Source organism: Heterodontus francisci, chromosome 1 (assembly GCF_036365525.1).
Source record: "Heterodontus francisci isolate sHetFra1 chromosome 1, sHetFra1.hap1, whole genome shotgun sequence".
NCBI lineage: Eukaryota > Metazoa > Chordata > Chondrichthyes > Heterodontiformes > Heterodontidae > Heterodontus > Heterodontus francisci.
Window position 1 is genome coordinate 46100002 of NC_090371.1, and position 13030 is coordinate 46113031.

General features: G+C 44.6%; 1 protein-coding gene across 1 annotated transcript in view; it reads right to left on the reverse strand.

Annotated features, from left to right (window-relative positions):
- Window positions 1-795: 795 nt before the first annotated feature.
- st8sia5 (ST8 alpha-N-acetyl-neuraminide alpha-2,8-sialyltransferase 5) overlaps window positions 796-13030 on the reverse strand; it is a 117705-nt gene continuing 105470 nt past the window's right edge. Inside the window, exons 6-8 of the mRNA XM_068046062.1 lie at window positions 10394-10506; window positions 1676-1768; window positions 796-1258 (exon numbers count right to left, since the gene is read on the reverse strand). Of these exons, the coding sequence (XP_067902163.1) occupies window positions 796-1258; window positions 1676-1768; window positions 10394-10506 (669 nt within the window). The remainder of the gene's footprint in view (window positions 1259-1675; window positions 1769-10393; window positions 10507-13030) is intronic.

Below are 13030 nucleotides of genomic sequence, written 5' to 3' on the forward strand. Positions count from 1 at the left end.
TTAAAGGTTCACTTATCTTTACATCTACGTTAATCGTCCTTGTCCAGTTACCTTAATAAGATAGGGACAACCATGAATTTCAATAGATGGAAAATTGTGGGAGCATGCCTACAAATTCTCAATCTACGTTCCAACCAGGGGAAGCTCCCTGCCAGATTTCATGAAGTTAGACCCTAATATTTCCATCATCAGGAACCCACATATTTTGATTACCTCCATCTGTACTCACCTATATAACTCTCAATCCATATCCTAACCAGATTGTGCTAATGAAGACAATGGACTCCTTTAAAAGATCATTCTTCATTTGGTTTGGGGACAATGGGAGCTGTTTTCTAGCAGGCTGGTAAAGGAAGACAACAAAGTGTTATTCTTTACATGTGGGTGTAAAGCCGAGTAACTAAGCATGTTGAGTCTTTAAAACTGAAAAAAGTCTCATTTAATTGTGGATTCTAAGTTTTGGAAAGTTGAGCTCATAAGAGAATCAAGTGGCTGGCAAAACAACCTAGCAAAACACTGACTATCCCATAAAGCCTTGAGTCAAAGTATTAACATTTTAACATCCCACCTAACCCAAACCCATCTGTTTTAGGGAGTTAAATTTCTGTCCCATGATCATTTTACATCTAATCACAGTGATGGCATAACTAATCTACTTTTTGCATACTTATCTAACCATTTATGTGAAAGGATGGCCCATTCAATAACGATCCAAAATGTGCACTAAATAAAATCAGGTCTGGCTAATCTGAATTTATAGGCAGGTCCACCTCAGTGGTAGAAACCTATTGAACATCAGCTACAAATCCCTGTGTGGACCTGAAGAATCCCCCTACTGTGCATGTGCAGAAAGTTGAAGATCTCAGTAGTCATCTTGTGGAAACCAGGCCGAGGTTTGACGTTGTCATAATAATGGTGGGTGATGTACAACCCAGAGGGGTCCATTGAAAATGCCCAGAAACCATAGAGATGAACCTCTTCACACAGTTCCATGGCAGCTGTCACCAACATTAGGCCACTACTCAGTCGTTTGGCTCTGAGCCCTTGTCTCATCCAGAAACGGGAGACATTCTCAAGATATCGCGGATGGAAGTAGAACATGGATTGTTGGGACTCAAAATCGTCCAGGACATACTTGACCCTGAATGAAACGTCTGTGTTACGGGTATTGTAGAAAGCTGGCATAACCACAGATGCATTTTCATAGGCCTGTAGGACTTCATAGAATGGCCGCCTCCACTTCTCCAGTTTTTGGAATCTAAAAGCAAAAGCATAGAGTCTTTTAGCATTTTTTAAAGTTTTGTTAGTTCAAAGCAATGAAAATTTCTCTTAATATTTTTGTTCCCAGTGCCATTGTTCTGCCCTCCAAGGTCAGGTGCGGCAAAAGCATGATACAGCCTCTACACTGGAGCGTCTGACTGGTGGGAATAGGGCAGTTGTGGTCTGAAAATGGCACTATATCATTTCCTTCTCCTGGTATGCCCCCACCATTTTCATCAGTGCAGCCTAGGGGCCTGCCTGGTTCACCTAAAAGCCGACTTATCGGAAGCAAATTAAGATCATATCCTGGTTCTAGGGCCGCAATGCAATTTTGAAGTACCGATGGGCAGAGCGTGTACTGTCTTTAAATGTCAATTATTGAATTTTAATGGATGGATAAAGTGAGGAAACCCACCTCTCAGTTATAATGCTTGGATTTATTGTCACAATATCGGTCTTCAGCCCAACGTCCATGGTATATTTCTCGGAGATTGGTGGCAGATTACACCTAATACAAGAGCCAACAGCAAAATAATTAGGTAGCGGTGGGGCTATTCTCACAATCTGTTTGAGAAACTTCTATTCAAGTATTCAATGGATACATTGCAGTGAAAAACTCAACACTAAAGAGGCACTGCTACCCTCTGTAGTAATGTTGGTGCAAACTTTTCTATTCTCTCTTAAAGGATAAGGTGACTCCATTGCATTGCAATGACATAATTTGCCCTGCAATTACTGCACGGATAAATCATTTGCATCCCTTGCCTCCTATCAATCTGCCAGTCCCTGGAACTGTAGGAGTCATTGCTTTCAGGAGAGAAATTTTCAATTGCAGGAGACATAGCTACGTCTTAGAAAGTTCTATTGCATTGGTCAAGCTTCAGTTTCACGTGAACAAGTACAATATTAAAAAAAATGAGACAGGGGAGACTGCATGCCACAGCCACAACGGGAGAGCTAATGTACTAGAAAAGTAGTTCCCAAACTGTTGTACCCGCACCCATAGCAAGGATGCGTGAGGGATACAGGAAGTACGTGGGAGAAATTGTGCAATGGCAGATTTAAGGTCCTTTGCAAACCTTTTAACTACTTTTCCCTCATCTTTTAAAAATGTATTAATTGTTCTGTGTGTGCACGTGCGTGTAAAGAGAAAAACATTAGGATGCGTCCCAGCTTGTTCTGCCTATTGTATTTTCCCAAATGCAAGGGCATATGCCGTGGCTCAGGGTTGAGCTGGCAGGTTTGTCCTGGGGAACAGGTCTCTGTACCAAAGAACAAAGAAAATTACAGCACAGGAACAGGCCCTTCGGCCCTCCAAGCCTGCGCCGATCCAGATCCTCTATCTAAACATGTTGCCTATTTTCTAAGGGTCTGTATCTCTTTGCTTCCTGCCCATTCATGTATCTGTCTAGATACATCTTAAAAGACGCTATCGTGCCCGCGTCTACCACCTCCGCTGGCAACGCGTTCCAGGCACCCACCACCCTCTGCGTAAAGAACTTTCCACGCATATCCCCCCTAAACTTTTCCCCTCTCACTTTGAACTCGTGACCCCTAGTAATTGAATCCCCCACTCTGGGAAAAAGCTTCTTGCTATCCACCCTGTCTATACCTCTCATGATTTCGTACACCTCAATCAGGTCCCCCCTCAACCTCCGTCTTTCTAATGAAAATAATCCTAATCTGCTCAACCTCTCTTCATAGCTAGCGCCCTCCATACCAGGCAACATCCTGGTGAACCTCCTCTGCACCTTCTCCAAAGCATCTACATCCTTTTGGTAATGTGGCGACCAGAACTGCACGCAGTATTCCAAATGTGGCCGAACCAAAGTTCTATACAACTGTAACATGACCTGCCAACCCTTGTACTCAATACCCCGTCCGATGAAGGAAAGCATGCCGTATGCCTTCTTGACCACTCTATTGACCTGCGTTGCCACCTTCAGGGAACAATGGACCTGAACACCCAAATCTCTCTGTACATCAATTTTCCCCAGGACTTTTCCATTTACTGTATAATTCACTCTTGAATTGGATCTTCCAAAATGCATCACCTCGCATTTGCCCTGATTGAACTCCATCTGCCATTTTTCTGCCCAACTCTCCAATCTATTTATATTCTGCTGTATTCTCTGACAGTCCCCTTCACTATCTGCTACTCCACCAATCTTAGTGTTGTCTGCAAAATTGCTAATCAGACCACCTATACTTTCCTCCAAATCATTTATGTATATCACAAACAACAGTGGTCCCAGCACGGATCCCTGTGGAACACCACTGGTCACACGTCTCCATTTTGAGAAACTCCCTTCCACTGCTACTCTCTGTCTCCTGTTGCCCAGCCAGTTCTTTATCCATCTAGCTAGTACACCCTGGACCCCATGCGACTTCACTTTCTCCATCAGCCTACCATGGGGAACCTTATCAAACGCCTTACTGAAGTCCATGTATATGACATCTACAGCCCTTCCCTCATCAATCAACTTTGTCACTTCCTCAAAGAATTCTATTAAGTTGGTAAGACATGACCTTCCCTGCACAAAACCATGTTGCCTATCACTGATAAGCCCATTTTCTTCCAAATGGGAATAGATCCTATCCCTCAGTATCTTCTCCAGCAGCTTCCCTACCACTGACGTCAGGCTCACCGGTCTATAATTACCTGGATTTTCCCTGCTACCCTTCTTAAACAAGGGGACAACATTAGCAATTCTCCAGTCCTCCGGGACCTCACCCGTGTTTAAGGATGCTGCAAAGATATCTGTTAAGGCCCCAGCTATTTCCTCTCTCGCTTCCCTCAGTAGCCTGGGATAGATCCCATCCGGACCTGGGGACTTGTCCACCTTAATGCCTTTTAGAATACCCAACACTTCCTCCCTCCTTATGCCGACTTGACCTAGAGTAATCAAACATCTGTCCCTAACCTCAACATCCGTCATGTCCCTCTCCTCGGTGAATACCGATGCAAAGTACTCATTCAGAATCTCACCCATTTTCTCTGACTCTACGCATAACTTTCCTCCTTTGTCCTTGAGTGGGCCAATCCTTTCTCTAGTTACCCTCTTGCTCCTTATATATGAATAAAAGGCTTTGGGATTTTCCTTAACCCTGTTTGCTAAAGATATTTCATGATCCCTTTTAGCCCTCTTAATTCCTCGTTTCAGATTGGTCCTACATTCCCGATATTCTTTCAAAGCTTCGTCTTTCTTCAGCCTCCTAGACCTTATGTATGCTTCCTTTTTCCTCTTAGCTAGTCTCACAATTTCACCTGTCATCCATGGTTCCCTAATCTTGCCATTTCTATCCCTCATTTTCACAGGAACATGTCTCTCCTGCACGCTAATCAACCTCTCTTTAAAAGCCTCCCACATATCAAATGTGGATTTACCTTCAAACAGCTGCTCCCAATCTACATTCCCCAGCTCCTGCCGAATTTTGGTATAGTTGGCCTTCCCCCAATTTAGCACTCTTCCTTTGGGACCACTCTCGTCTGGTCAGCAGTGACCCCTGAGCCCACTCTTAGATCTTCCTAGTGTGAGTTGGAGGACTCCACGGAGGACTCGTCCTGCTCCAAACTACTTGGAGCCGGTAGGGTTACCTGAAGCAATGCACCATCTAGGAGGCAAAGATTGTCACCCACACGTACCTTGCTTTTGGTCTGGAGAAGCGAGACAAGTTGTCAACCGCCAGTGGTTTTCTGAGTTTCTTGGTTGGAGTTGGACTTACGGGGTCGGGTGGACCAGGGCAGGGGGCCGGGTCGGGCAACTGCTCCAGCTCGCTGACCTCAACCACTGTCCACAGGCTCTGAGAGCTTCCTGTGTCTCCGGGTTAACTCCTCTGGGGATGGAGGAGGAGAGCATCATCAGCTCTCACGGAGAGTCTCGACACCCCGAGAGGAGCCGGGTTCCTTCGGGATCACTGTGTCGCTGATCGGCGCAAAGAAGCTATGCAGAACAGATGAGGCTGGATAGTTTCCGTTACCATATGGCGCGGGGAGGGAGACTCTGCTGAAAGCTTCCCTGATTTAGGTAAGAAACTCAAAGTCTTTTTTCAAAAAACTAAGAGTTGGATTTTATTCCAGTGACAGGGTCCCGGCGGCCGGCCGGAAGGCAGGGGAGAACCCACCTTGGCTCTCTGTCAGACCCGTGTTGAAATTTAAAAATTAATATATTTTTAAAAGATGAGGGAAAAATTGTTAAATGTTTGCAATGGACCTTACATTAACTGCCTGCTATCTCGAACACCATCCTTTAAGGGAAGAGCTCCCGCCTTCAGAGGCGATTGGCCGGCAGCTCTGCAGTACTGGCAGCATCACTGGGAGTGGTGGGTACTGCAGGAGGCCCTGCAGAGTAGGAGAGAAGACCTGAGAAGAGGTTAAGTGGGGTTGGGGTCATCGGGGCCAATCAGGCAGGCCCCGGCGATGGGGTAGGGTAGGGGTTCTTCTCGGGGGCCCGCCGGGGGCTTTGGATTATCCCCAAAGGAGGGACTCCTCGACTCCATTAGGTGGCCACCAAGTGTCACCCCGCGTTAGCGGGCCCTTCTTCCATGAGCAATATTGAGGTTGAGGCGGGAAAAGGCCCTTAAGTGGCCATTAATTGGCCACTTTGGGGCCTCAATTGGCCGTCCTCGGTCTTCCCACTGCAGACAAATTGGCAGGGGGTCCAGTCAACGTCAGGAACAGCGGCTCCTGACATTTTGTTCACCCCCCACCCCCGCCCCGTGCACACTTTCAAGGGCAGAGCAAAGTTCTGCCCAAGTCTCAATATCACAGAATCAGAAAATCTACTAATTATTTAACATGCCATTAACAAAATGTATCATTTACATATTATACAAATGTGTGCCTGATGGCGGGAACATTTTGATAGGTATGATGAAAAAAGCCAATTGATTTGTATACAGGTACAACACACTAACCTGATTAGAAAATTTGAAAAAAGCTGGCATTCATTTAATTCCCATTCCCTTGCTACCGACTCCGTTCCTCTCCCTGGCAACAGACTGACATTAAGCCAGTCTTAGGAGAGCAAAGAGGGGGCATGAAAAAACGCTGGCAGACAAGATAAATCCCAAGGCAATTATAAGTATATTAAGGGCAAGAGGATAACCTGGGAAAGAGTAGGGCCCATTAGGGACAAAAGTGGCAATCTGTGTGTGGAGCCGGAGGACGTAGGTGATGTTTTAAATGATTACTTTTCATCTGTGTTCGCTATGGAGAAGGACGATGTAGGTGTAGAGATCAGGGAGGGGGATTGAGATATACTCGAACAAATTAGCATTGAAAGGGAGGAGCTATTAGCAGTTTTAGTGGGCTTAAAAGTGGATAAATCCCCAGGCCCAGATGAGATGTATCCCAGGCTGTTAAGTGAGCCAAGGGAGGAGATAGCAGGGGCTCTGACACAAATATTTAAATCCTCTCTGGCCACAGGAGAGGTGCCAGAGGACTGGAGGTCAGTGAATGTGGTACCATTATTCAAGAAGGGTAGCAGGGATATACCAGGTAATTACAGGCCGGTGAGTCTAACATCAGTGGTAGGGAAAATATTGGAAAACATTCTGAGGGACAGGATTAATCTCCACTTGGAGAAGCAGGGATTAATCAAGTATAGTCAGTATGGCTTTTTCAGGGGGAGATCATGCCTAACAAACTGGATTGAATTTTTCAAGGAGATGACTAGATGTGTAGATGAGGGTAAAGCAGTTGATGTAGTCTACTTGGACTTCAGTAAGGCTTTTGATAAGGTCCCACAGGGGAGATTGGTTAAGAAGGTAAGAGTCCATGGGATCCAGGGCAATTTGGCAAATTGGATCCAAAATTGGCTTAGTGGACGCAGGCAGAGGGTGATGGCTGAGGGTTGTTTTTGCGAATGGAAGCCTGTGATCAGTGGGATCAGTGCTGGGACCCTTGCTGTTTGTAGTGTACATTAATGATTTAGACATGAATATTGGAGGTATGATCAGAAAGTTCGCAGATGACACAAAAATTGGTGGTGTAAATAGTGAGGAGAGGAAAGCCTTAGCTTACAGGACGATATAGAAGGGCTGGTGAGATGGGCAGAGCAGTGGCAAATGGAACTTAATCCTGAGAAGTGTGAGGTGATGCATTTTGGGAGGACTAACAAGGCAAGGGAATATACAATGGATGGCAGGACCATAGGAAGTACAGAGGGTCAGAGGGACCTTGGTGTACTTGTCCATAGATCACTGAAGGCAGCAGCACAGGTAGATAAGGTGATTAGGAAGGCATATGGGATACTTGTCTTTATTAGCCGAGGCATAGAATATAAGAGCAGGGAGGTTATGTTGGAGCTGTATAAAATGCTAGTTAGGCCACAGCTGGAGTACTGTGTACAGTTCTGGTCGCCACACTATAGGAAGGATATGAATGCACTGGAGAGGGTGCAGAGGAGATTCACCAGGATGTTGCCTGGGCTGGAGAATTTCAGCTATGAAGAGAGACTGGATAGGCTAGGGTTGTTTTCCTTCCAGCCGAGAAGGCTGAGGGGGGACCTGATTGAGGTATACAAAATTATAAGGGGCATAGATAGGGAAGATAGGAAGAAACTTTTTCCCTTAGGAGAGGGGTCAATAACCAGAGGGCATAGATTTAATGTAAGGGGCATGAGGTTTAGAGGGGATTTGAGGAAAGTTTATTTCACCCAGAGGGTGGTTGGAATCGGGAACACACTGCCTAAAGGGATGGTAGAGGCAGGAACCCTCACAACATTTAAGAAGTATTTAGATGAGCACTTGAAACGCCATAGCATACAAGGCTACGGGCCAAGGGCTGGAAAATGGGGTTAAAATATATAAGTGCTTGATGGCTGGCAGAGACATAATGGGCCAAAGGGCCTGTTTCTGTGCTGTATAACTCTATGACTCTATGTTTGCAATCTTGGTGTCACATTTGACCCTGAGATGAGCTATCGATCTCATATTCGTGCCATCACTAAGACCGCTTATTTCCACCTCCATACATCGCCCGACTTCACCCCGTCTCAGCTCATCTGCTGCTGAAACCCTCATTCGTGCCTTCATTACCTCTAGACTTAACTAATACAATGCACACCTGACTGGTCTCCCATAAACTTGAGGTCATCCAAAACTCTGCTGCCCGTGTCTTAACTTGCACCAAGTTCTGTTCCCCTATCACCCCTGTGCTTCCTGACCTATATTGGCTCCCAGTCAATCAATGTCTTGATTTTAAAACTCTCATCCTTGTTTTCAAATCCCTCCATGTCTTCAGCCCTCCCTATCTCTGTAATCTCCTCCAGTCCCACAGCCCCACCTAGTTAGCTGCACTCCTCTAATTTTGGCCTCTTGTGCATCTCTGATTTTAATTGGTGGCCACACCTTCAATTGCCTAGGCCCTAGGCCCTGGTATACCCTCCCTACACCTCTCCATCTCACTTTCCTCCTTTAAGACTTTCCTTAAAAACTACCTCTTCGATCAAACTTTTGGTCAACTGACCTAATATCGCCTTTTATGGCTCAGTTTCATGCTTTGTTTTATAATGCTCCTGTAAAGTGTCTTGGGACGTTTTACTACGTTGAAGGTGCTAGAACAAATAAGTTGTTGTTGTTGCATTCATATAATGCCTTGAATATAAAGAAAAATGTCCCAAGGAACTGCACAAATGGCAGTTGGGAAGAAAGGGATGTGGGCCATGGAGGGACAGATTTGTAGCGGATGACCAAAACGTGGCCAAAAAGATGATTTTTGAGAAGACTTTTGACGGATGTAGAGGAGGCTGGAAGGATAGTGGAGCCAATCTCACCACAGGGAGTTGTATAAATAAAATCAGAATCAGAGCACTGAAGGATGCAGTGGAAGGTAATATAAGACTTGGAACACATTGTAGAGATAGACCATGAAGGAATCTCATAATAATGAGTAATTCAAATTTAATATATTGTGAGACAAGGGCCAGTGTAGGTCAATGATGGACGAATGGGACCTAGTGCAGAACAGGATACAGGTTGCCATGCTTTGCACAAGTGGGAACTTGGAAGATAGGAGGACATCAAATCCAGAGGTGACAAAGAATGGATAAGGGTTTCAGTGACAGCAGGGCGACAATTTTGCACAGGTGGAACTAGGTGGTGTTGGCAATGGTTAGGATATGGGGTTTAAAACTAGGCTTGGTATCAAACAGAATGCTAAAAATTCATACTATTTGTTTCAGTCTGAATGAGTAGCTGGGAAGGGAGTGAGATCAGTGCTTAAGAAGGATGCTGCAAGTTACGTGGTTAGATTGGAGAAGCTAGGACTGTTTTCCTTGGAGAAGAGAAGGTTGAGAAGAGATTTGATTCAAAGTCATGAGGGGTCTGAACAGTGTAGATACGCAAAAACTGTTCCCATTGCTGGGAGGATGAAGAACAAGAGGACACTGATTTAAGGTAATTGACAAAAGAAGCAGAGGAGACGTGAGGAAAAACTCTTTCACACAGCGAGTGGTTAGGATCTGGGATGCACTGCCTGAGAGTGTGGTGGAGCTGAGTTCAATCGAGGCAGTGAAGAGGGAATTGGATTATTATCTGAAAATGAAGAATGTGCAGGGCTATGGGGGCAAGGCAGGGGGAGTGGGACTAGGTAAATTGCTCCTTCGGAGAGCCAGCACAGACACGATGGGCCGAATGGCCTCCTTCTGTGCTGCAACAATTCTGTGATTCTGAGTTCCCCCAGCACATGACATTGGGATTATTGCTTTTCCTGTTACATATAAATGACCTGAACTTGTGTATGGCCTCCTTCTGTGCTGTAAGATTCTATGATTCTAAGGGAGCTATCCAGCCTCATAGTTATCTGTCCCCACATCATGGCGCGTGGTGATGGCAGACAGTGAGAGAGTATTTCCATAGTCAAACCATTGGCAACAATTCACAAAACTGTGACTGAAAGAAGTTGAAGAGGAGGAATAGTCTGGGGGGTGGGGGAGGGGGCTGGTGCAGAAGGGTAACAAAAATATTGTTCATCCAAATATGGAGTGCACAAAAAGAATTGCCGTTATGCTTCACTGTCCAATTTACTAAGCAACTCCAACTGTCACCTATCATTGCAAACATTATGCACCTATGCTCGGAGATTTGTCTGTTCAGCTACAGCAAAAGGAAAGGCTCTGCTCCATCATACCTGAACACAAAATCTGCAGAGTCAATCTCATTCCCGCATCTGCTGTTCTTCAGGATTCCTCCGTTCCCAACCACTGCACATTTCTTAAACTGGGAGCGTGAATATGGCATTTCCTATGAAGAGGAAACCCCACAAAACAACCATAAATAACAAGAAAACAAAATACTGCGGATGCTGGAAATCTGAAATGCTACTGGGCCTGCTAAGTATTTCTAGCATTTTCTCTTTTTATATAATAAATAACAAGGACTGGGCAGCATGTGTTGTTGTCATGGCAGCATAAAGCTAGAGTCGAAACAACCCCCATATGCATAGATATACGTAGACACATATTTGAATATATATGTATATAAATCTTTATATATCTATGTGTGTGTGTATGTGTAGATCTATTCTCTGTGGGTATATTTGTATATCATATATTATATATATATATATATATATATATATATATATATATATACACAACACATATATATGCATGTGAAAATATATACATTTTCATATATTATGAATCATATTCCTAAAAATATATATACACAAAGCTACACAGAGATAAGCTTCATTCTAATGGATACAAGTTTTAGTCAACTTTCACTGGAATACATTTCCTATCGACAAAAGAACAGGTTGTAATGGTTAACATGCTTGTACTATACTCCATTTTGTGCTATTTTTAGGCACACTTTAACTAGCTTATTGTAAATGTAGGCAATGCCAGCCTAAAGATTGTGCAAAAGAGAAAAGGATACAAGTGCGTTAAGTGTTAGCACCTTAAATATGCTAACTGTAAAATACACTTCTATAATTGACGCGTTCAAGTCTTCAGAAGAAGAAATTTTCCTATACACATGATCAGGTGGCAGGTTGTTCAACCTTGCCCGCCTAAGAGCGAAGACCAAAGTACGGAAAGTCCTCATCAGGGAACTCCTCTTTGCTGACGATGCTGCATTAACATCTCACACTGAAGAGTGTCTGCAGAGTCTCATCGACAGGTTTGCGGCTGCCTGCAACGAATTTGGCCTAACCATCAGCCTCAAGAAAACGAACATCATGGGGCAGGACGTCAGAAATGCTCCATCCATCAATATTGGCGACCACGCTCTGGAAGTGGTTCAAGAGTTCACCTACCTAGGCTCAACTATCAACAGTAACCTGTCTCTCGATGCAGAAATCAACAAGCGCATGGGAAAGGCTTCCACTGCTATGTCCAGACTGGCCAAGAAAATGGCGCACTGACACGGAACACAAAAGTCCGAGTGTATCAAGCCTGTGTCCTCAGTACCTTGCTCTACGGCAGCGAGGCCTGGACAACGTACGTCAGCCAAGAGCAACGTCTCAATTCATTCCATCTTCGCTGCCTCCAGAGAATCCTTGGCATCAGGTGGCAGGACTGCATCTCCAACACAGAAGTCCTCGAGGCAGCCAACATCCCCAGCATATACACCCTACTGAGCCGGCGGCGCTTGAGATGGCTTGGCCATGTGAGCCGCATGGAAGATGGCAGGATCCCCAAGGACACATTGTACAGCGAGCTCGCCACTGGTATCAGACCTACCGGCCGTCCATGTCTCCGCTTTAAAGACGTCTGCAAACGCGACAAGAAGTCCTGTAACATTGATCACAAATCATGGGAGTCAGTTGCCAACGATCGCTAGAGCTGGCGGGCAGCCATAAAGGCGGGGCTAAAGTGTGGTGAGTCAAAGAGACTTAGCAATTGGCAGGAAAAAAGACAGAAGCCAACTGTGTAACAGCCCCGACAACCAATTTTTTTCTGCAGCACCTGTGGAAGAGTCTGTCACTCTAGTATTGGCCTTTATAGCCACTCCAGGCGCTGCTCCACAAACCACTGACCACCTCCAGGCGCTTACCTATTGTCTCCTGAGACAAGGAGGCCAAAGAAGAAGAAGAAGAAGAATTCCCTGCCAATGTTATGCAACAGTTTCACTCTTAGTTAGTAGTATCAATTTTCATTGATCTGATGTTGACTCTTGCAAAAAGTACAGATACTGGGTTAGATTTTTTACCTGCCTGTTCCATGCCAATATTTTTTTGGTGGATCTGGGGCCATCCTAAATTGAGTATGTCTGACAACACCTTCCTTCATCATCTATACTTCACAAAGGATACCGGCACCAGGTTATGCCATCTTCCCAAACATAGCCTAGAAGCTAGTTTCATCAAAGGGACAGCTCTTTCCATGATTGCAACATATTACATTTCCAGTCTATTGGATTCTAACAATTGGTGGCATTTGTTCGTTCCATCTATTGTGCACCAATGCATCAACAAACTGATAGAGGGAAGCTTCCAAAGTTAGAGCTCCCTGGATGACAAAGGAAGTAGAAGTTAAAATGAAACAGAAATATATTTATGACAAATGCCAGATACAGAATCCAGTAGAAAACCAGAATACATAGCTGAATATAGAGAAAGGGAAACTGAAAAAGGATTTAAGATGGGCAAAGAGAGACTATGAGAAAAGAATAGCAGGTATCATAAAAGGGAACCCAAAAGTCTTTTATAAACATATGAAAAGTAAAAGGATAGTTAAAAGAATGGTGTGGCCATTTAGGGAGGAAAAAGGAAATCTGCTTGTGGAAGCACAGGGGATGACTGAGGAATGGAATGATTACT